The sequence below is a fragment of the Tachypleus tridentatus genome, chromosome 3 (assembly GCF_004210375.1).
Source record: "Tachypleus tridentatus isolate NWPU-2018 chromosome 3, ASM421037v1, whole genome shotgun sequence".
Classification (NCBI taxonomy): Eukaryota; Metazoa; Arthropoda; class Merostomata; order Xiphosura; family Limulidae; genus Tachypleus; species Tachypleus tridentatus.
In genome coordinates, this window is record NC_134827.1 from 9,699,836 (window position 1) to 9,724,560 (window position 24,725).

Below are 24,725 nucleotides of genomic sequence, written 5' to 3' on the forward strand. Positions count from 1 at the left end.
CCATGTCTTTGCTTATATTGAGGAGTAACTCATTCTTCTGTCAGCATAACCTTTAAACTGTGTGCCGCAAATAGTGTTAATGTTAACATGTTTTTGCTGTTGCAAGTTTTTCTTTGTTTTTCTGGAGTTACACGATGTAACCTTTTCGTAAGTCAATAATTTGCGTCAACACCAAAGCTCGTTACCAAGATGAAATTTCACTGAACTAACTTTCAGATTTATTTTCATTAAATTGTGAGATGTTGACTATAAGTTATAGTTCTAAAGTAATGCTTTCGTTGCCATAAATTAAAATAAAGTAATACGTTTTAAAAATGTAACATATAGGTCATTATCTCACAATCTGCTTTGAGGTACAATTTAGCGTGTAATCTTCAAACATAGAAAAATCTATAACAGCATCAAGTAATGACACAGAGGATTTTAAGTTGTGTGAGACAGAGAAATTTTGAGGTCATAAATTGTAATTTCTTAACTAAGCATTTAATAGTATGTATCAGTTATAAATTTCGATATTTGGTGAAAGTAGAGGGACTCAGTAGCTTAAACAATTAATAGAAAATTGAAATATATCACAGAATACTTTGCGTTACATTTTAAAAAGAGTATTTATTACACCACATTTTAACTTAAGATCGTAGATATTCATGAAAAAATGCATTTTTCGTTTTTGTATAGTTTCAAAAGTTAAAATAAATCAAATTGGGTTTTATAGTTCCGAGAAAGGTAACGTTACCAAAACGTTTTTCGAATATCATTCTATTAACAGTCATGAACACACGTTTGTAAATTTTGTTATATCTTTATTCAAATTTCTCATTAAATCATTCAAATCTTTGTAAGGAATAAAAAAGCAACAATTTAGAATGAGACTTTACACGAATTGTTTATAAAATCATCGAATGTATGATTTATTTATCTAGATACATGTGCATTTAATACGAATATAGTCATGATGCATCTTTACTTATAAACACACGTCGAACGAATCATTAATATTAACATATTGGTTAGCATAATGATCTATAATAATAATTATATTATTATTTATTATTAATTATAAAAATAATTAATTTAATATTGATGGTTTGGTGAGATACTAGTGGATTTACAGCCAAAAACACCGTTTGCACCAAGAATAATGAAAAAAACATTAAATGTGTATTATATTACTAAAATCATGGTGTTCTGTAATAAATCATAATAGGCCAAACAAACATAACCTGTATTTTTGAATAAAGGTCTACTTCCAGATAAAGACTCGACTTATCGCAATATACTGTTGTTTGTATTTTTATTATTAACAATAGCTTTATAATTGTATGCTTAAAATTATGTGAATAATTAGGATAAGATCTCCATATACTTTGATTTTAAAACTAATAGAAACTAAACATTTATTATGTTTGTATATCATTTATATTTATATGAAATATACATTTGTGTATGTATTTAAACACATTGCTTTGCAAAAAGTACCTAGACATGTAGATATATAGGAGTTCCAAGTGGTCACTGGTCTAGTATTATTTGTGGATCTGATTGAGATGTTTAAGAATGTGAAGAAAATATGTAGTGTTGATGGATCATTCGTATTCAGCGGTAAGAATAGAAGGGCTAGTAGGCATAAATATAAATTATGGCAGGGTAGGGGTCAAATTTAGACAATATACTTTTATTTTTCTAACAAGATATTTGGCTTTTGGAAAGGGTTGCCTACAAATGTGGTAGATGCAGCTAGTTTAAAGGAGTTTGAGGTAAGACTTGCTAAATATTTGAATGATAAGAGCTGTCTTTCAGTGTTTCACTTTCATATTAGGTTTTATTATAGTAGAGGAAACAGCCTAGATGTACTAACAGGTCTCTTATTACTATTAAGCTGCATTTGTGTAGTTACTTGTCGCTATTCTGCGAGGTAAACTTCATTTCGACTCATATTTGGTATCATATAAAATTTCATCCGGATGAAAGCATTCAGAAATCTGTGATCTTCCCTCTCGAATTAAATATCCCTTCTTTTCAGAAGCTCCAACCATGTTGTAATTAATCATTCAAAGATACCGATTTTATTATTAATTTGAAATTGGGTGTTATTTGTAAATGTTCTATAGCACAGAATATTTATTTAGCTGGAAAAATACACTGATCAGCTGACCAGCAGACACTGTCATGTCCGTTAGAAAGTGTGAATTTATATTCTCTTCATATCTTTAACAGAAAAAGTACTACAGTTGCTGCTGTAAATCTAATACGTTTCACACCATAACTAGAGAACCGTTTCTACGCTTTTACACTATTACCAGCCAACCTGAAATTTAATTTAAATGTTGTATTATTAATATGTTCAAAGTGTTTCATAAGCATAGTTTATTACGCTGAACAACATTGTAATAATTTCAGTTATCGATTTGTTTACAATGTTAGCACCTAATAATATTTTCTTTCTTTAATTTACGTAATGTATATAATTACATACACTTATAGGTGTATAAATAAATAAATATATGTATACAAAGAGGCATGCGTGTATACGTATATTACTGTACGTAAGTTTAGTATTAAAAATGACTGTGAAAACGTTATGGAAAAAATAGTATAAAGGGAAAATACTACCAGGCTTACATCCTTTATCGTGAGGAGAGTTTTTAGAAATTTCAGCCTGCACAACAATACTGACAATAGAGTAGTGTTTACATACACTTATATTGTTGATTCGTACACTCGAGAATCTTCTACAACTTTAGTGAATAAGTGGAAATTTAACCGTACAGATTATCATTATAAGTTATGCAGTTCTCTAAATATAAATTTAACTTAAACAAACATCGATATTAAAATATATATATATATACTGCAGTAAATCCGTCACACTTTTATATATTATATGTAACAATTATATTTTTAAAGAAAAATAACATATGAGGTTTTCAATGTCTTTGCCGTCTGATTGTAATAAAATAGTACCACAGCCACTAGTATTCACTGCTAATGCGAAAGGACTACCAAATTCAGGTGTCGTCAATACAGAATAAGTTCACAACAAATATTTCATCTTTTTAACAGCGGATTGACATGATTCAGATCGCTTGAACATTTGATTTTCCTTCAGCGTAATTTCTTGTAATAACCAGCCATTCCCAAAAATCTCATTAAACTTTTCATTTTGATAGCAGTGGATAATTCACAATAAAATCAACATTCACAGGAGCAACAAGTATTTTCTGGTTAAGTTTTCCCACCAACTGACAAGTTTTATAAAACTGAGAATAATCTTGCGTAACATTTGACCTAAAGACATGTCTTATAATATATCTTCTAGATACCTAAATGACCTCTCATGGGGAATTCGTTAGCAACTCTCACTATTTCATAATGTTGTGAACAACGACTTTATGAACTATAGCCCAGTCCTTTAAAATTGGCACGTCTGATGATCTCCATTTTCTCATAAGCACACAATTTTTAAAAATTAGCCATTTGAAACTTTCTGCAGTTAATCCTTTGAAAGTGCATATTTAAATAGTGAACAGATCTGTGGATCATTTTCTTGATCTGCGATAGGTTATTTATAGCAAATGAAACTTCACCAGATAAACGAGCTTTCTCATGTCCATCGTTATCACTTACCGAGGAATCATTAGTAGGACAAGAATTTACAAGATTCCCGTCGGACCCAAAACATGCCTGAGACAAATTTATAATATCATTCTCTGAATAGGTGTCTATTATTTGTTTTGGGCTTAATTTCTCAGCCTGAGTTCAAGTCACAGCACCCGAAGGAAATACATCAGGATTCTCCTCAATGACAACATCAAACAGCGGTCGGTTTACTAACCGTTTTGGGTTTGGCAACAACTTTTCTCCAAACCAACTCTTTTCTAAAAGAATAATGATACACCCTTCATCGGAAAAGTAGGTTTTACGCCAGCCACAACTGGTTCTAAATCTAGGTCTGATGCTAAATAAATGTTATGAATAGGAACGTTAACAAAGCCTCCCTCAATATCACAAGCAAAAACTAGCTAATCATGACAGAAATTGAATTCAAAAGCAGTATGCCTATTAAAATCAATAATTGAGTCGACCCATTATCACGTAGAATACGTATGAATATGGGATTGTCAGTGTAATTTGTCATAGACACAGAACCAACACACAAAAGGTATAAATTCCTCTCTGAGTTACATCAGCCTTTATATCAGTGATCAAATCAGTAACATTGGGGGATTTAATGAAGTTATGTCCATATATGCAGACATGAATGCAAGGGGTGTTGCTTCATTTTCTTTTTTCAGAAACCAACAATCAGATATAACATGACCAGATTTTTTACAGAAATAGCACAAAGGCTCTGATGAAGTTTTATGTCAGTATGAGAATTTCAAACTAGAAGAACTATATTTTTGAGAAGAATCCTCAACTTTGGTGGGTAGATTGAACAAGTATAGGTCTTTTTTGAGATGGTAGAAATGTCTTTTTATGAGGTAAGTGTAATAATTTGACGACGTTTGAATTCCTCAATCAACATTAATTGTCCTAATTTGTTAAAACTGTTACCAATATGCATAGAATTACATCATTAATCAAAATAAACCTCTTTTTTTCGGGTGCACATTTCTGTAAGTTTGATATTTTGCTTATGATAACCTTGGAATCTTTGGCGATAAACCTCTGGTACTAAACTCGCATGCTTTAGGAAAAGCTGCTCTAACCTTATCACAATTCATACAATCTTCTAGAGAGATAACAGTTGAAGTTTCTTGTGCTTTACAAGTTAAAACACTTTGTAATAATAATGACCATTTTCAATGGGCTAATTCATGGTTTAAACAACCTTCTCAAAATGTCGCAAGTATTTATCTACTTTATTTTCATTAAATAGTGGTATTTTAATATATCGATTAAGCTCAAAGTTGTCATTTTGCCTTGGTAGATTGAAGTCAAGGCTTTCAACTTAACTTTTGGCTTCAGTGCGAACTTGTTCTTTCTCAGCTTTGATATGAGCTTGTTCTTTTTCGGCTTCGATAAGAGTTTTTTTTTGTTCCTCTATCGCTTTACTTCTATCAAGTGGAAATTCATCAGGTGAGCCAGATCCCTCACATCAATCATTGCCACTCACACTGGAATCGTCAGCTGGTTCGGTCTCGAAACGTTTATTTTCTCTTTAAATTTTGATATAAGCTTGTTCAAGCTCTATTTGTTTGAGTTTTAGCTGGATCTCTTACTCATTTTTATCAATTAACCCCGACTGGCTAGTGGCAATACTAGAGTATCACCCTAATGCTTCCTCAAACAATGAATCATCGTCGACTAGTATTTCAATAATACATTATATTTCATTTTTTCTCATTGATTTTCTTAACCTTTAGTCCTAAAACTCTAGTAGTCTCAAACAACTCACTTTTATTTTATCTTTCTAGTTGTTGGTGGGAGGAGGATTCAATAAAATCTTGATAATCAGATATAATCAAATTTCGTTGCTGTTGATAAATATAAATAGAATTATGATTTGAATTTAGATCGGATTTTGTCTCTGATTCAGATTATGGAAAAGCTCCCTATTTGTTATGTTAGGTACTAAAATTTGAAATAACTTGAAACTGAGTTAAATTGTAATTTGGATTTTGAAGTTAATTAAATATTGATATGTATCCAATTTATGATATTTTCGAACAAGATTGATACAGACAGTTTTCTTTTTTTTTTGATAAAAATATATATTTTGATATGCAAACAATAGAATAATTTACAGTATTAGTTGTTACAAATAATGATTTATGTACAAAAGTTTTACATAATACAAATAACATTGAGTCTTCTTGCTGATCTGGAACTTTCTTGATATTTTATCAAATGTTCACGATAGCGAATTAATTCTGAGTTTATGTAAATGCAATTCACTTAATGGGGAGTTAGCTGCGTTCTTTACTGTTCACACGTCGAGTTTTTCACCACTGAAGTTATATAATGTCTTCGAAAAATACTAATGTCCAGTGTGAATCCGCTGATGTTAAATGGTTTGTAATGTTTGAAGTTTATAAACGTTCCTGGTCAAATATTTGAAGTTTCAGATGTTTATAGTATACCAACTGCAGCAAACCAAGCTGTCTCTTGACGCGTCCTATACGTTTCGTTTATAGACGTGAGGAGAGTTTCTAGAAATTTCAGGCAATTGTAGTACGTAGACAATATGCTAGTGATGACGTACAGACATATATTGTTGATTCTTACACTCGTGAATCTTCTACAACTTCAGTGAACAGGCGAAAATTTCGCGATGTAGATTTATCAATATAACTTACGTGCATCTTAAAATATAAATTTGACTTACACAAATACTGATATTAAAATAGATACATACTAGTAAATCCGCCATATCATATCTTCCAGGACTAAAATATTACATAAGAAGTGGTAGAAATCAGAGATTTGGTTGGTCGAGGGTATTCCATTCAAACTACTGCTTCAAGTTTCAGTAAGAGTTTCATGCAAGGTTTGGAAAAGAACATGAAAAACTGTCACTGTTAATAACTGTGTCGACCAGGAGCAAAATCGAAACAAGTGAAGTTCCAAGAAGGAGGATGTTCGAGTATAGATTGTCAATGACCTTGTGAACACAGATATGAATGTTACCCCGAGAACAATAAGATAAACTTTATCACCGAGAGGTCTCAATGGACTTGTAAATGGTGGAAAAGTGCTGTTTAGAAGACGTATTAAAAACAAAAGAATGAAATGAGCACTGAGTGAAGAAACAGTACAGCTAGCGACCTGTGATATGTACAGTTCGAGTTGTTTGGCAACGAAAGTTCGTTCAACAGCAGAAATGAAAACAGTATCATAGTCAATGTACAACATCTACAGTGAAGCATTGAAAATAATCAATAGGAACGTCGAGATACATCTCAGTCAAAGCTGTTTTTAATATATATCAAACTGATGGAACCGTGGCTGCTGAGAAGTACAATCAGATTATGGAACATGCTTTACCCTCAGGAACACGTATCATATGATAAGAAATTATCAAAGGAATTACCTTAAACATATGGTAAGTGTGTTGAAACAATATCTGGAAGGTAAAGAGACGAATGGAAAATTCAAAGTCGTGGCCTGCCTGACCTGCACAAATTCTAGATATGAATATATTGGCTAATGTAGAGAAAAAATGAAAGGTGACCAAAAACCTTAGCTGATTTGAGAGAACGACAGTTGAAACAATAATCCACATATTTTGATAAATTATTCAAATATACTGATGTCGTATTATGTGTAAAGTAAAGGAGTCAGGTATAAAGTGATAGAATGTTGAACAGTTTATTCGTTATTTGTTTTTATTACATTTGTATCTTATTATAAATTGATCATTCACCTACTATTTCTTGATGTTTGTGTTTCCTGCACTTGTATCACATGTGCGATTCCATAAGTATTTACAGTAATGTACGTGGAGCTATGAATCCTCCTTTCAATAGGAGAAGACATTACTATATCATAAAAAGCTATAAATAAAACTGTTTGCCTTAGTGACCTTAACGAATTACTACTGGGTATAACAAAAACAGCAGAATTATTTTATAGCTATACATAGTGGCGTAGTCAAGATTTCTACTCGGGGGAAGAGGTAGAAAAGCTTAGAGGGGCAATAAAATGATCATTAAAAACAAATGGGATGTTTTTACCAGTTTTATTTATTTTATGAAATAGTACAAAACGAGTTTAATACATAGAAAAGCTGAAAAATAATACGTGATCAATATGTCAGGGTTTTTCAGAGGACCGAGCTACTCATCTGATTATACAGTAATACAAAATATAAAATAAATTGTCATGCTGTATAATCATTTTAACAGTAATGCGAGTTTCTTAGTATGTTCCATAGAAAAGACAAATATAAGATTTAATAGTAGTACCAAAACTATACACAAGACCTAATAGCTCTAAAGAAGTTGAGTGTCAATCTTAACAATACCAATATGTTGTATATTGTATAAAAAAAGGACGAAGCAGAAATTAGCTTCTGCACTATGTAACGCTGTGCTGATTTAAAAGTTGTAAAAAAATGCTTTCCTATTGCAATATTTTGTGCTCTCCTAATATGCTACTTATTTTGTATCAAAATATATAGTGGATAGCTTACTCACGTAGGTAAATATGTAGCTTTCGTAGACTCAACAAATGAAGACTGCGCCTTTAACTTTTTTCATCGGGTAAAAATATGGACTTTTCTTTATCGCATAATATGAGTAAATGTGTAAACGAAGCAAATTTGATTAACATCGAGAAAATTATTAAAATATGAAACATACACTTTTTATATGAATCGTTATTTTTTCGTACCACGTTTATGATTTTTTCCTAACTCTTAAGCTCTATTTCTTAAAAAAACAACACTTGTAGAACATACAGTAAATTTATTTAAACTCTTTCAGTAAATAAATAAGACAAAGCGGGTAAGTACACACAGCCTCCCAGTAACTAAACAGACACATCTAATAATATAATTTGTCTCTTGCCGTCACATCATATGCGAATAACCCGGACATATAAACACATATTATGCATTAGAATTCGTCGTACTGGAGTGAAAACATCCTGGGAATGAACAGTATTTCTAAGAGGTGATATTATTGGATGATGGGAGAGAACCAATAATGAGTGTCAAATCGTCAGAGCACTTCTTGCGATACTGCAGGCCACGGCAATCAGACTGATAATGCAGTTACACTCATATCAGAAAACAAAAGATTATGCTTCATACAGACATCTAAAACCAATATATCGGACTCTTCTTACCGTAAGAAGAGGTGCTAAGAATGACCGACGTAAATGTCTCTAACTGTTTTAGAACATTTACAAATATGTCCCGATGTCAATAGAAATTATCTTCATGTGATGGACTACAGTGAAAGAATAACTAAATAATTCATTCCTTAGTTCGATCAATATTGTACATCGACAACATTGGGTATCGCGTGTGCTGCTATCGCGCCTTTTATCTTTCTGGATACTTTACTGTTTTTCAGCGACTCTAGATTTCGATAATTCTTGAACGTGAATGCATCTGGATGTGAAGTTTATCATCTTATGAGCTTTTATTGAATCGTCTAAAAGCTACAACAAACTGTAACAGTATTTTTTTATGGTGTGAGTAAAATATGGGCAGTTAGACGATCACAGCTGGTTGTATGTAAAGGGAAATGTTACTCTTGCTGGATAGATTATGACTCGTAAACAAGAACTTCTACTTGTTTACACCAATGACCTGCTTGCCACATATGGTACTCTTCTTGCATGGATTCTTCGTCGTGCAGCTAAAGTCTCAAAATGCTAAGAGGAAGTTCCAGCCATCACCACTCTTCCCAATAACTAGGACAATTACTGAATATTAATCCTGTTGGCTACATACAGTCTAACTTTGATCGATTCCTGTACAATTACTGAATATTAATCCTGTTGGCTACATACAGTCTAACTTTGATCGATCCCTGTACAATTACTGAATATTAATCCTGTTGGCTACATACAGTCTAACTTTGATCGATTCCTGTACAATTACTTCAAACAACAATAAACTTCTACGGAAATCATCAAATTTCTTTGACAGAAGTGGAATGTAAATCTACTCCATTATTGCCATGTGCGACTGCGTTGTTTTTACACACTAGAAATCCATTAAATACTAATGGCAATCATGAGCGTTTAAAAATGTTTGTTTGTCTAATAAAATGAGACCGACATTACTTTTAGAGCGGTAGTCTGTTTTAATAGCGGTAAGCTAGATGGATAATAACATAGAACAGTGCTTGCCAACTGGATAAATGGTTCACCCAGTGGTTAATGAAAACAGAATCAGGGTGAATGAGAATGATGGAGTGAAGGGCAGGATGAATGAACATTATCAGTTATATAACAAATTTAAGAGCAAAAAGTCATAAGTTATTATTGTTACTTATTCCAGTTGTAGTTTGATAAATACTTTAGGATTTTTGTCTGTTTCATGTTGTATTCATTCTAGTTGTACGTTGATGTATATTTAAGTCATGTAATGGACTTACTGTTATACATTTTTTAATACCGACGTTTGTTTCAGTTTGATGCATGTGACGTATTTTGTTGAATGTGTATTGCGCAAGTCCTGCCTATTCTTTAAATTTGTAGAAAATTATCGAGATCAAAAATCAAAATATACGGTTTACGAAAACACTAGCGTGTCTTCGAACATTGTCGAACTCTCGAGAATCTTGTCTTGAAATATATAAACCGACCCGCCGAAAGACAGAACAGAATATATTTTAGTCGCTACAGTCTTGGAAGCTAAAATTGTGATAATCGTTTACTAATCGGAAAACTACAGATATTTGATCAGGAATGTTTACATATTTCAAACATTACACACTTCAGTAAATTAACTTCTGACGATATGTTTCTACCTAAACATTAACCATCTTTATTGGTAAAAATGTAGATTATAAGCAGACACTGTGAGGCCAGCCAAGAAAAGAAAGCTAGCTAGCTTAAATGAGATGTAACAATATCAACTTGGAATTAATTTGCTTCCTTGTGTACCTGAGCTATCGATAAAAAATTCAGTTCTAAACAGAAAGAAGACTCAGTATAGTTTATAAGTTTGTGAAACTCTTGTATGTAAATCAATATTTGTAATAACTGTTATTATAAACTGTTTTGTTGTTCGTATATTAAAATATATTTGTGTTAAGAATGAAAATTATATACATCAATCTTGTTGGCAAACACCATAACTTTGATACATATCGAAATTCAATTACCTTGTTAATTAAAATAAAACTTCCTAGCTATTTGAAATTGTAATAGGTAATGTACGTAAAATAATAAATCGGAGACTTGTCCGAGATAAATCGTAACACGTAACAGTCATAATAAATAATTTTGTATTTTAATTTAGAACTTTTTTTGTCTTTTTATGAACTAGGGTGAGTGTGCTGTTGTGAAAATTTTATAAGGGTGAATAATATTGGAAAATGTTGAGAAGGACTGACATATAGTTATACATACAGTTATAGCATAATCATTTACAGATAAGTAAACATAGACAGATTTTAGTTAACCTTGTGCCACTTATCATCCCCCTCATGGCCCGACATGGCCAAGCGCGTTAAGGCGTGCGACTCGTAATCCGAGGGTCGCGGGTTCGCATCCCCGTCGCGTCAAACATGCTCGCTCTTTCAGCCATGGGGGCGTTATAATGTGACGGTCAATCCTACTATTCGTTGGTAAAAGAGTAGCTCAAGAGTTGACGGTGGGTGGTGATGACTAGCTGCCTTCCCTCTAGTCTTACACTGCAAAATTAGGGACGGCTAGCACAGATAGCCCTCGAGTAGCTTTGTGCGAAATTAAAAAAAAAAATTCCCCTCACTTCAAACATGCTCGCCCTTTTAGCTGTAAGGATGTTATAAAGTTACAGTCAATCCCACTATTCAATGGTAAAAATGTAGCCCAAGTGTTGGCTGTGGGTGATAGTGACTAGCTCTCTTCCCTCTAGTCTTACACTACTAAATTAAGGACGGCTAGTGCTGATAACCCTCGTGTAGCTTTGCGCGAAATTCAAAAACAAACAGATGCACGAAAGACCTGTTGAGCAGATATGGCAGATAAAAGATACAGAGTTAAAATGCTACTTTAAATAGTTCTGATTGGATATTTGTAATGGAAAAAATTAAGAAGAAAGTAAAATAAAGAAACTTTCATCGTCAAAAGTGATTTTTTATTATAAAATACGCTGGATGTCTTGGAATAAACTTTCTTAGAAGTGCTTTCTAAAATACGTGGATTGTATGATTTCCAAATTGAAATTCTCTTCCTTCTAAACATCCTAAGTCATGTAAACATAAAATGAATATATTTAAAACATAGAATATAAAACTTTTATAAAACTTTTTATTGTGTATAAAGAACTATATGGGATAAAGCATAATATTTACATACATGATTGTTTGTAGATAAACACAAAGCTACCCCATGGGCCATCTGCGCTCTACATATCACGGGTTTTAAAACTCGGTTTCTAGCAGGAAAAATCTGTAGACATACCGCTGTGTCACTGGTGGGCTACGTATATGAACTTATTAATCTAAACACTATTATGATAAAATCATGTATTAGTCATTTGTTAATCCATAGGCGGTTTTGTAATTGTGATGAATGACAATAAGACTACACAATTTTAAGTTTTGTCCTTTGGATAAGATTTTAGTTTGTATCTACTAAAATACTGAATACATTTCTAAAGAAGTTACAATTTCATTTTATAGGGAACTGGTTTGGCCATGTTCGGGGTATTGCGTTTAATCTTGAGCTCCTTATCTAAGATAAAACATTCGAATGCTGGAAAGGGTTCAGAGGAAGATTACTGAAATTTTACGTTGGATGGAGGGGTTGTTACATGAAGAGAAGTTAAGATTCTTAAAATTACTTTATTTTCAAGAAAGAAGAGTTAGAGGTGATCTGATTGAAGTGTTCAAGATTGCAAAAAAACTGATAATGTTGATGCATCAACAAATTTCGTATTTAACAGTAAGAATTAAAGAACTAGGGGATACAAATATAGATTTTGGCAAGGTAGAAGTCGTCTTCAGTTAAGACAATTTTATTTTTCAAATAGGGTAGTTGGCTTATGGAATGCGTTGCCTTCGGATGTAGTGGAGACAAAAAAATTGAGTGAGTTTAAAAGAAAGCTTGATAGATATAAGAATAATAAGGGTTGGATTTAATTTTTTTTAATTCAATAGGTTTAGTTTGGCTAAAAGAATGGGACAGACGAGATGGGCTAACAGACCCCTTGTTGTCCCTAAACATTATGGGAAGGTATTTCATCTATAACTTTAGATGTTTTATGATTAATTAATTGCAGTTTATATATGAATATAGAGTGTCTTAGAAGGTTATTATTTTATTTTTCAAAAATTACATAAATCAAGTATTTTCAGAAGGCACCGTACCGATACTTTATATAACACCCGTGGGATGTATAAGACGTTTTAACTCATACTCTAAATACTTTTTTGCTTAGCTTTTGAGTTTATTTAACACGAGATTTCTGTCGTTCTTAAGGATTTTGTTTAATGAAACATGATTAATATCAGTTTTGTCTGTAACATAATATTGTGTGTTAGAAAAACTAATAATAGCAAATAACGTATTTAATTCATAACAAGTACAAACATGTTTGTTTGTTAATTTCTCTTCTTCGTAAATATGCGAATTTCAGCGATGATGTGGAAGTGTAATCTATTTTGTTTCAATTCATTATACGCTCCCACTAGTTTCGTAGAATTCACAGTTCATCATTGGTGTTTGGAAGAACAAAGAAAGTAGGCCTCATGTAGTGGTTTAATGTAAACTGTTTGTTTGACTTAAATGTACGAATATGTATAGCATAAATTTTTACGGTGACCAATGATTCAATTTCTTATAGTTTAATTTGAGAACAAGTATTTTTAAGATTTTAATACGTTTTGTCTCTCACGTAACAAATCTATGAACTTTTCTTTAACATTGCAGTACCGTCAGTTGAACGTGTTTTATACATAAAAATTTGTAAAATTTCATAACTCGATCTGGAGAGATGACTTGTATTTTATCTTCTAAAGTCGTGTTTAATTAACTCTCCACAATTGGAGATTTTTCTTCAGTCCTCAGGAATTTTTTACTCTGTGTTAACCCAAAACGCACGCCCTGTCACTTGTTTTGATTACTTGCAAGGCGTTTATTGTTAGTTGCTTTCTTTTCTAATACAACGTGTTACTCATGTCCTCACCGAGGTACTGAATTTCGTATATTAGTGTTTAAGTCCGTAAACCTATTATTGATACATCGGAGTACTTCGCTCGTACTCCATGAAATGTTTCACTTAATACAGACAACTACAAATGACTAACTATCAATTTTTTCTGTTCAGGTGTTTGTTTATAATTGGGCACAAAGTTTCACAATAAAATATCTTTGTTTTGATCAGCGTGGATATCGAAAGTCGATTTTTAGCGTTATAAACCCTAAGTCTTAACACCGAGCCACCATGTCGCTAGTTGTGTTTAGACCTGTTATTTTAGATTCTACCACAGTGAATGTGATAGTTTAGTTAATGAAAGTCGAATGTACCTATAACTATTATGAAAAGCTAATACTACTTTTTATTTCATTTTGAATTGGAAGGGAGAGAGATGATTGAAAATTACATTTATAGATTACTTTTAATATTTAGTATTGTTTGTTTGTGTACGAAACAAGTTACCTATGGTCCGTCTATCACGGGGAACCCCGGACTTTAGGATTTTAGCATTTTAAAGTAGTAGAACAACTTCTAATCTATTGGGAGACATTAACTAGTAAAATCTAACTTAGCATGCGAATTTGTGAAATTTTGTTTATAGTGAAATAACTTTTAGGAACAATATTAAAGAAGTTTTATTTTTAAGCATTAAAACTGTGGTTAGTCAGTTAATAAATTAGCAATTCAGACTCCTGAAATTATTGATAATTCGAAAATTCAGTAATTTATTCATGAATTTTAATACTGTTAGTATACTGTTAGAGTTGTTCGTTGTTACTGTTTTAACATGTATTATACGTTTCTTACTAAATCCAAAAGTAGACCTAAGAGTTCAATACATAAATATTTTGTAACTGAGATTTCAACTTTAGATTTTATCCAAATGTAATTTACTTAATTTAATTGCCTTATGAAAAAATTTTCCTTGTGTCTTAAGCCTAAAGATCTTATTTTCTCTTGTGCCACAATCACTGACTTTTTAAGAACTTTTCCATCACATTTCGTATTCTGTGTTCATCTTAGTGTTTTCTCAAAATTTGTTTTAATATGTAGTTACCAAAGACATAAATGAAATAAATAATTAAGAAACAGTTTTCAAAAAGTAACATTTTTAGAAATACTGCATTAGAAAATAGATACATAAATTGACTAGAACGTATATTTGGTATATATATGTCTACAGTTCAAGAAGTTCAAGTTTCCCTGTTCTCTTTGAATGAGGTAAATTAGTTAATTAGTAAAAGGTCTAACGGTTAATGATCTCTGTCATAAATCAGGGATATTTGGGACATGTTCTACTGTTTATGGAAGTAAAATATATTTAATACTATAGTACTAATATTTGCTCTGTCATTCAAGATATTACACGCTATAATAATTTGGATGCACAAATGTTGGCTGATTTTATTGTCTTCTAATTTTCAAAAAAATGTAGTGCAAATATATCAATTTACCAACGTAACAGAAGCGATTATTTTGCGAAAATAAAACTCTTAAGGAGAGATATATAGAAATAAGATTGCTGATTCATTTTTAAACTAAATGTCTATTTGAAAAAGCAAGAAAAGAGAAGAAAATTTAAAAATATATATACATTTCTGTACCCTAATACACCCTCACAATCGTACGATATAACTAACTCTCCCAGTAATAATGGCCTATTTTTGATTTTCTCTTGTTGTTTCCTTTCTTTCGCTTTCCTTCTCAGTACTGGAGATCCTGCCAATGGGTAAGTAAGTTTTTAGATATGTGATTCCCGTTTACTTAAAATAATCTTTTATCGTTAAAATTAGATAGAATAGTTTGTCCATAGGGAGCGCGCGTGTAGATATTTATTATCTGGTTTTCGGCAAGTGGCGTATTCAAACATCAAATATTGTTAATCTGTACGTACATATACGTATTTTAACAACGTTAGAACGAAAAAGAAACGTCCTTGTAACTCTTTTCAATTAAATGTAACTATAGTAATGTGCCAGGCTTGAACGCAGTTCACGATTTTGTATGCTATAAAATATTAAGCTAGTAATGGTCTATACGACTCTATATGTAGTGTTATATTGTTGATAATATTTTCCTATTCCAACTTACACAGATTATACACATTGAAACTCAGTAATTACGAATGTTGCTTACAATTATTACTGTTTTATTTATCCTGTATTTATCCTAAAACCACTTTTCTGCTATTAATTTATTCTCGTCTTCAGGTTCGGTTTTGATAAAAACAAAAGAAACAAGAGTGAAAGAAGTATGTACAATTGCTGTATTTGAACATACGAACACAATATCAAATTTCATTAGGATGTTTTATGAAGATTTCAGCCAACACAACGACCAAGCTATAGCTTCACAATATAAGCAATAATCAATAAAGCGATTGGAGGTTAATAAATAAACTATGTTCTATATAAGTAATCACAGATAATAACTGCTTTAATCTTCTTTTTGAAAATAAATTTAATTAAAGTGTTAATTATTGGTATTTTGAAACACCTGAGAATTTGAAATAAGATTTTAAACACGAATAGATAAATATTAACTCAAGTAAGCCTTTCTTTGTACACATGCAGCTATTACATTCTGTCATACCTTTGTACTCCATATAATACTGTACCTTCCTTTATCACACTGTACACATTTGTTGAAAATATTGCAAGTGCTTGTTTCTCAAATGTGGCATTAATATAGTTTACTTTATTTTGTTATACCTTTATGAAATATTTACTTTATTGCTTATCTTCATTATTAAACTGTAGCACTGACTGTTTGTATAATTTAGCTAAATGTAATACGTAGACACTAGTATATTGCATCATTTCAATTTTCAGACAAGCATTTCTTTAAACTTTATTTTCCATTTAAAAGCAATAAAATTTTGCTACAGCGTAAAGTGTGTTGGGAAAATATACCCAACATATTACATGAACAGAATATGTGTCTTTGAATTTGTTCAGAACATTTAAGCTGCAGCTACAAGACGTTAGCGTATAGAAAAATACATATTCCTATAAATTTGCTAGAACAAATCATAGTCTTTTTACTGAAGAAAAAATTATGTATGCATATTTTAAGATTTTCATAAGTTATCTTCCAAATCACTTACGAAGGCTGTTGTATAACTTTTGTTGATGAAACAGTACATTTTGCAATAAGTACGTGTCTTTACTCGTATTTTAAGCTATATTTTCAATTTTTAAATTTAGTTGTTTACTGATAACACTTTGCTGACCCTAGATTTGGAATTAACAAACGCAAAAGTAGTTCTAGAACACTTCGAATGTTCGTGAATGACAGTAATGAAGAGAATCTCCTAAAGGTCTAGAAACAATAATGCGTTATAAATATGAGAATCAGTGAAATATTTAGTTCGATTTCAGTTATTTCAGTAATTCAGGAGCTAGTGAAATATTCAGGTCAGCGTTAAAGCTGTACAAGTTTGAAGTAATTTGATTTGTAACTTAGCCATAGAAGCACTACCAAGCCACAAGGTAGTGTGTCGTGTGGCTAAAATAACCCGCTGCAGGAGTGATAGCAGTAGTTTAACAATTTTTCACCTCGGACTGTGATAATCCAAATTGTTGCATATTTTCATTGAATGTGAACTATTAGGCCACGTATCTTACTTTATCTAAAATCATGTCCTAAGATGAACAAAAATCAAGGATGGTTAACTATTGAATGAGTATTTGCTGTAAAATTATTAACAATGCTATAAGTTTAGCTACCAGTGTGGTCACCAATTTTGACTTATTTTTTTAAATTGCACACTCAATCCTTTTTTAGCTGCACTTTTGTCACACATAGGGTGTTTTTAATTAGATTGCTATTAACGGTTGAATTTATGCAAAGTGGAAAAGTTATTTGTGAACTATGACCTGCAACTAAATATTATTATCCTTTAGCAATCATTAAGAAATGACAACAACTGATTTGTTCCCGACACCAAATTGTCTAAAAGAATCCTCCGAACGATAAAAGAAGTAAAACGTGTTATAACATTATAATGGACTGTTAAATATATATATACAAGTCCAGTTAACTTTAACACATTATGTGAAAGGCACATCAATTTAATATAAGGAAAACAACTTTATATTTCCATGTTTAAAATGTTTTGTTTGTTTGTTTAGAATTATGCACAAAGCTAAACAATGGACTATCTGTGCTATGCCCACCACGGGTATCCCGATTTTTAACGATATGAGTCTCCAGACATATCGCTGTATCACTGGAAGGCTTTTAAAAGGTTAAATTTTGTATTATGAAATATGTCTGTGCATGTTTCGAAGTTGTTATTTTTTGTATTCTTTTCTTTCTAAATCTTTTGGCGAGTTAGGAAATAAAGGTGTAAAATCTGCTTTTTTGCTTTAAGTGCCAAGACGAAAGTTTGTCATCTCTTCACTAAATATCCTATTATCCTTCAACTCTACGACTTTTGGCAGTCAACCATGTGACCATAATACTCTCACATTGGCAGTCAATTACCCACACGTGTTTCATCTAGAACTTATTACGTGAAAAAAGCGTTGAACTTGTTCTTACAATTGACGAAGGTACTAGTCGATTTCACCACTAAAATGAATATAGATTCTTCCTCAATAACACCAGAAATAATTGAAAAAGACCTAATGATTGTTATGCTAAAGTAAAACAAATAAATTCATGTGCACTCAATTTATATGAACCAGAGAAAGAGTCATTACTCTTTTTCATGACTTTAAAGATCCCAATTAAATATAAACACGTTCACCCATTGAGCATTCTATGTATTGACTTTTTCAGGAGCCTGGCATGGCCAAGCGCGTAAGGCGTGCGACTCGTAATCCGAGGGTCGCGGGTTCGCGCCCGCGTCGCGCTAAACATGCTCGCCCTCCCAGCCGTGGGGGTGTATAATGTGACGGTCAATCCCACTATTCGTTGGTAAAAGAGTAGCCCAAGAGTTGGCGGTGGGTGGTGATGACTAGCTGCCTTCTCTCTAGTCTTACACTGCTAAATTAGGGACGGCTAGCACAGATAGCCCTCGAGGAGCTTTGTGCGAAATTCAAAACAAACAAACAAACAAAAGACTTTTTCAGTAATTGCTTTAATGTTAAATTCGCAAGAACAATACGTACGATTCTCACATTAACGTTTAAAACAGTGACAGCAGTCACAGTAATTTTTCAGAGACGCAGGTAGATGCTACATGGCCCATATAATGCTTCTTTATTTGTTAAGTCTGTGTCGAAAAATTCACTTGGAAATAAAAGGATTCAGAAAAATGACAAAAAACTTACAAACTAGCTTTACGATCAGTTTTTAAAAGGTTTTACTTCTTGAAACGTGATAATAATAATTAAAATTTTAATTCTGTAGTGGAAAAAACTTTTCAATGTTATTAGTTTAAATTAATGAACATTATTTCTCGCTAGTTACTATTTAACTGTTTCAATTCTTTTTGAAATATTAAATGATGGCTTTTTCGATCTTTGCTCCACAATACGAAGACAATTCATAAGATCATCGCTAACTAAAAATTAACGAAAAAAACTACGTTGGAGAAATTACTTTTCTTTTATAGGTACTTTTTCTCATATCCTTAACGAAGCTTTAGTATTATCACAACAGGGATATGAATATCTCAAATAAAAAACGTCAAAAATTAATTATTATAATTCATTATTGCAAGTGTCGTTAGTAAGTGACTGCAATCCTTGAGATTATATCGTTCGTTACTTTTGCATCAGTAAGGAGCCCGGCATGGCCAAGCGTGTTAAGGTGTGCGACTCGTAATCTGAGGGTCGCGAGTTCGTATCCCTGTCGCGCCGAACATGCTCGCCCTTTCAGCCGTGGGGGCGTTATGATGTGACGGTCAATCCCACTATTCGTTGGTAAAAGAGTAGCCCAAGAGTTGGCGGTGGGTGGTGATGACTAGCTGCCTTCCCTCTAGTTTTACACTACTAAATTAGGGACGGCTAGCACAGTTAGCCCTCAAGTAGCTTTGTGCGAAATTCAAAAACACACAAACAAAGCATCAGTAAGATTCAAAAATGACTTCAGTTCTCCATGTGCACTATAAGGGATGACATTACCAATTCTTAATTATAATGCTTGCTCTTCCAGTCTAGAACAAAATGATAATAGAATGACTACAAAATATCTTTTCTTTGCAATATCAATGCTTTCTCAAGACGGCGGATATAGGTATTAAAATGTTAATTAAAATAAAGTACAGAACAACATTAACCTTTAACCTGAAGACGACCTAAGAAGGTAGAAATGTTGTTCTATACTTTAGTTTAATTAAAATTTTAATAAATACCCATGCCAGCCGTCTTGTGTGTGTGTTTTCTTATAGTAAAGCCACAACGGGCTATCTGCTGAGCCAACCGAAGGGAATTGAACCCTTGATTTTAGCGTTGTAAATCTGTAGACTTACCGCTATACGAGCGAGAAGGCTAATCGTCTTGAGAATACATTTTTATTTCAAGTGGCCTTTCTTATCACAAAAAATACCAATGGTGTTCGTCCCAACATGGCCAAGTGGTTAGGGCGCTTGACTAGTAATCTGAGGATCGCGAATTTGAATCCTCATGACATCAAACATGCTCGCCCTTTCAGCCATGGGGATATTATAATGTGATGATCAATACTACTATTCATTGGTGAAAGAGAAGCCGAAGAGTTGGCGGTGGGCGGAGATTACTAGCTGCCTTTCTTCAAGTCTTACATTACTAAACTAGAGACAGCTAGTTCAGATAGCTCTCGTGCAGCTTTGCGCGAAATTCAAAATCAGTAAATGCTGCTAATTTTCCATGTACACGTATTACGCGATACGAATACAAATTATCCATTTTTTTTCTTTCTTCATCTCACTCAAAGTCACAAGTCAGTCGAATTCCGTGATTTTTCTCCCTGCGGTTGCCTCTGTTGTTCGTTATTACTTCCAAAGGCTCATTCTTCGCTTCTTCATACACCACTGGAGCATTAACGTCACTGGAACATTAGAACAATCGCTGAATCACTGATAACAGAATACTGCATATATGATTAAAAACGACATATGTAATATCTTTTCATTTATGGCCTTGATTTTAAACAGCAATATTACATACTGGGTCACTACTTTTGTATTCCCCTCCCCAAATATATATATATAGGATTTTATTGTACACCTTTTAAGCAAGATTAATATCAGAAAAACAATCAAACACTTTCATTAACGTAAAGTCAACGATCTCTATAATACATTCCTAAACATATAATTGTAAAAGAACATGAAATGTTTCATTTCTCACCTGTTTTGATTTTCTATAAGATTGTGTAAATTGATTAATGCCTCTCAATCATTACAAGGAATCTTCAACTAGGGTGAAGTTCGAAAGAACGCCATAAACAATTTATAAGTTGATAATAAAGAAAAATTAAAATTCCTACCTTCTTATGAGTTTTAGTGTAATTAGTTATCTTAGGGCTTAGTTAAATAATAGGGCTATTATTATTTGCTACCAGTGTTTAAAATATGATTGAAATAAAAAAAATAATAACTTTCTTACATGAAGAAGAGAAAATAATGATCTGGTTAACTCTTCTGTTTCAATTAACCCTACTTTTTGTACCTTAACACAATTTGAAAGTTTTAGTGTTTTAATGTGCTAAGTCTACAAGACTTCCTTATCTGCACGTACAGTTTGTTATTCTTCTATATTCTTTAAGTAACTAACATTACGTACTTATAAGCAAACCAGCGACTGGCTCTGCATCTTTCGAACCTTAAATCGAACCTTTTAGTTGAATATATCAGATTCTGTGTTAAATACATCTACTTATTAGAACTGCATTTCGTTGTTATGTACCTTAACCTTCCTATTGCTAAGATATCACACGAACGTGTGTTTCTTATATGATTTTGTACTGCTCTTGTTTGTATTAAGCAATATATATTTTTGGTGTGCAGAAAAATCATATATTGATAAAACTCTATTTATCATCATAAGACGCTTGTACAAAATCTACACACGTTAGTAAACGACGTGACCTAGTACAATAATGGTGCGTATAGAAAGTACCTTATATTAGTAAATAGTATAACTTAGTGTAATAATAGATGGTATATAATATATTCACGTTGGTAAACAATGTGACCAGGTTCAATAATGGCGTGTACATAAGGTTTTGTTTGTTCTGTAATTAGGCACAAAGCTACACAATGGGCTATCTGTCCTCTGCCTACCAGGGGTATCAAAACCCAGTTTTTCTCGGTATGAATCTACAGACATACCGCCGTGCCACTGGGCGCGTAAATAAGGTACCCATGCTGATAATCACAGCTTTGTCAATTATATGTTTAGGTCAATTCATCACAGGAACTTCAGTTTACTGAAACTTGTAAAATGAATTGGTAGATTTGATGCCATAAATGTTGTATTTACTTATTCAAAGAATGCAGCTGAATTATCTTTGTTTTTGTCTTAAAATTCTGGTGTATATGTTTCTAAATTTCATTATATGTTTCTTGTTTAATGCATAAATTTGTTACCATACAGGCATATATAAGCTCAGTTATGTTATCGTCTTTTCTTTTTTTACTTTGACTTATTTCTGTGATAACCACTGTTGTTTCAGGTTTTCCTGTATTAACAGATCAAACACTTGTTACTCTGGTAACACTTTATGAACCGATATAAATTTACTTCATTTCCTCTCTTTCAGGGAAGGGGTAGAAAAATGTGAGACGTGGTCAAGCAACACAACACAACAGATAGACTTAGCGCTAAATATATTTTTTATGGTCTACTTTTTTATACGTGTAAGTATATACGATAGACATAGATATGGCAAATGCTCGAATTCGTTTCAAATTTTGTTGTCCATACATGTTATTATACAGTCTCAAAATTACTTTGTATTTCATTCACTTCGTATTTGTATTTTGTTTTGCTAACATTCTCTATTTCGTGTTTTTATTTGACATTGTGTCATCTCTGGTTATTATGGAAGTCACTTCACATCGAGCGTGTGTTTGTTTTCTTATAGCAAAAAGACAGTAGGCTATCTGCTGAGTCTACAGAGGGGAATCGAATCCCTGATTTTAGCGTTTAAAATCTGTAGACTTACCGCTGTACTAGCGGAGGACACATTTCACCTCGATAAACCAAAATAACACAAATCTTTTGGTGTTACCATTGCAACTTAATGGTTTAATTTTTGTCACAAATATATAGTGTATCAAATTATGTATAGTGTCTATGTTGTTATTGTTTTAAGGTTCAAGTAACAAATACTAATGTGTTGATATCTTAATATCTATGATTACTTGTAAATTTCATTACTGTATCTATGTGTGAGTGTGGTAAGATATAATGACATTGCAATTAACCTAAAATACACATATAAATATTTCTTATATAAAAATCTTTAGATATGTAGTCACATTTAACACGAAATTTGTATCTCTAGAATATATGATATGTATACATACCGTTTTCTGGCTACCTCTGGTTAATGTGAATTAACTTTTAGTAAGTATTTTTTTTCTAGTTTATAGCTGCAAGTGATAAACTATGGTTCATGCTTGAGTTGTATTCCTTCGTGGACTACTTCACCATTCCGCCGTCCTTTGTCTCTATTTACCTCGATCGTACGTGGATAGGTTAGTCAATTATTTTCCTTTGTTTAAATTTCTTTATTGTGACTCATAATACTAATGTATATTTGAAAACTTATGTTTGCGTGAAAATTGAACTTAGAATATTTTTCATTCAGCTGTTTCCACATTTTTTCTTCCTTATTATTAGTTACTTTTTATGAATACAAATTTTTTGCTCTTTTATTTAAACCAAACGTTCTTCCAATAATCATATTAAAATAATTTTCCCCTTAAAAGGATCATAATTTTTTTTCAAATGTTCAACTTCAAATATTCATTTAAGGTTATTTTAAAAGCCTTAACAAACGATTAAGCGCCAGTGATTGCGATTTCTGATACTTCTAAACTATTTGTTTTGGATAAATCGTCTATTGTTCATTGTATTTTAGGCCTACGGTTTCTGAGAGCGTTACGACTGATGTCTGTACCCGATATCTTGCAGTACTTAAACGTGCTCAAGACCAGCAGCTCCATTCGTCTGGCTCAGCTAATTTCCATAGTCATCAGCGTTTGGTTAACAGCCGCTGGTATAATCCACCTGGTGAGTTAAATATATGTTAACTAATTAATACTACTGTAATGATAATAATTAAAATGTGAAATTACTCTGAACCCTAATTTTGTCTTCCAGCTCTTTCTGTAGAACATCATGAAGCCTCATAATGTAAGAATTTCTTTAAATTTCGATACAGTTTATCTCTATATTATATATATATTGAAAGTTTCATTTTTATTTTTGTAATTAAGAGCTGGTAAGATATTTTTCTTTCTTAAAATGATATGAAAAGTTACCTTGAAACTGGTAAGTTTGGGAAGTTTGAAGGGGAATACCATTTATTCATGGGATTACAAAATTTCAAATTCCCATCGATTTTAAATTTATTTTAGATAACTAGGACTTGAATAAAAGATCAAAATATTTGCCAATCAGTTTTAATTCAATACCGCCATTCTTGTCTTCAGTGATCTTAGCACAATATCACAGCATCCGATCTACACTGTTTCGTCACTTAAACAGAGGTAAATGACAATTATGTGTAGGGCAAAGGATAGGATGATAATATTGATATTTAAAGACGATTAAAATGTCTATTTGTTCTAAAATTAATGATTGTGCTAATAGTTTCTCTTACGATTCCACTTCATTTTCACTAGCCCCTGATTGAAATCATTCTTTTATATTTTCTTTGTTTAATTGATTGGATATATTTAGCTTTTTCTAACAAAGTAGAAATATTAAAACAGAAAGTTCAGATGCTCAAAGATGCAACAACAACAAAAAATTCA

General features: G+C 32.1%; 1 protein-coding gene across 3 annotated transcripts in view; it reads left to right on the top strand.

Annotated features, from left to right (window-relative positions):
- The window catches only part of LOC143246322 (calcium-activated potassium channel slowpoke-like), an 86,297-nt gene that overhangs the window by 20,438 nt on the left and 41,134 nt on the right, over positions 1 to 24,725 (top strand). For 2 of the 3 annotated variants that reach the window (XM_076492856.1, XM_076492857.1), the window contains exons 3-6: positions 15,516 to 15,536; positions 22,502 to 22,598; positions 23,330 to 23,441; positions 23,828 to 23,979. In XM_076492856.1, the coding sequence (XP_076348971.1) occupies positions 15,516 to 15,536; positions 22,502 to 22,598; positions 23,330 to 23,441; positions 23,828 to 23,979 (382 nt within the window). The remainder of the gene's footprint in view (positions 1 to 15,515; positions 15,537 to 22,501; positions 22,599 to 23,329; positions 23,442 to 23,827; positions 23,980 to 24,725) is intronic. The other variant, XM_076492858.1, reaches the window with a different exon arrangement.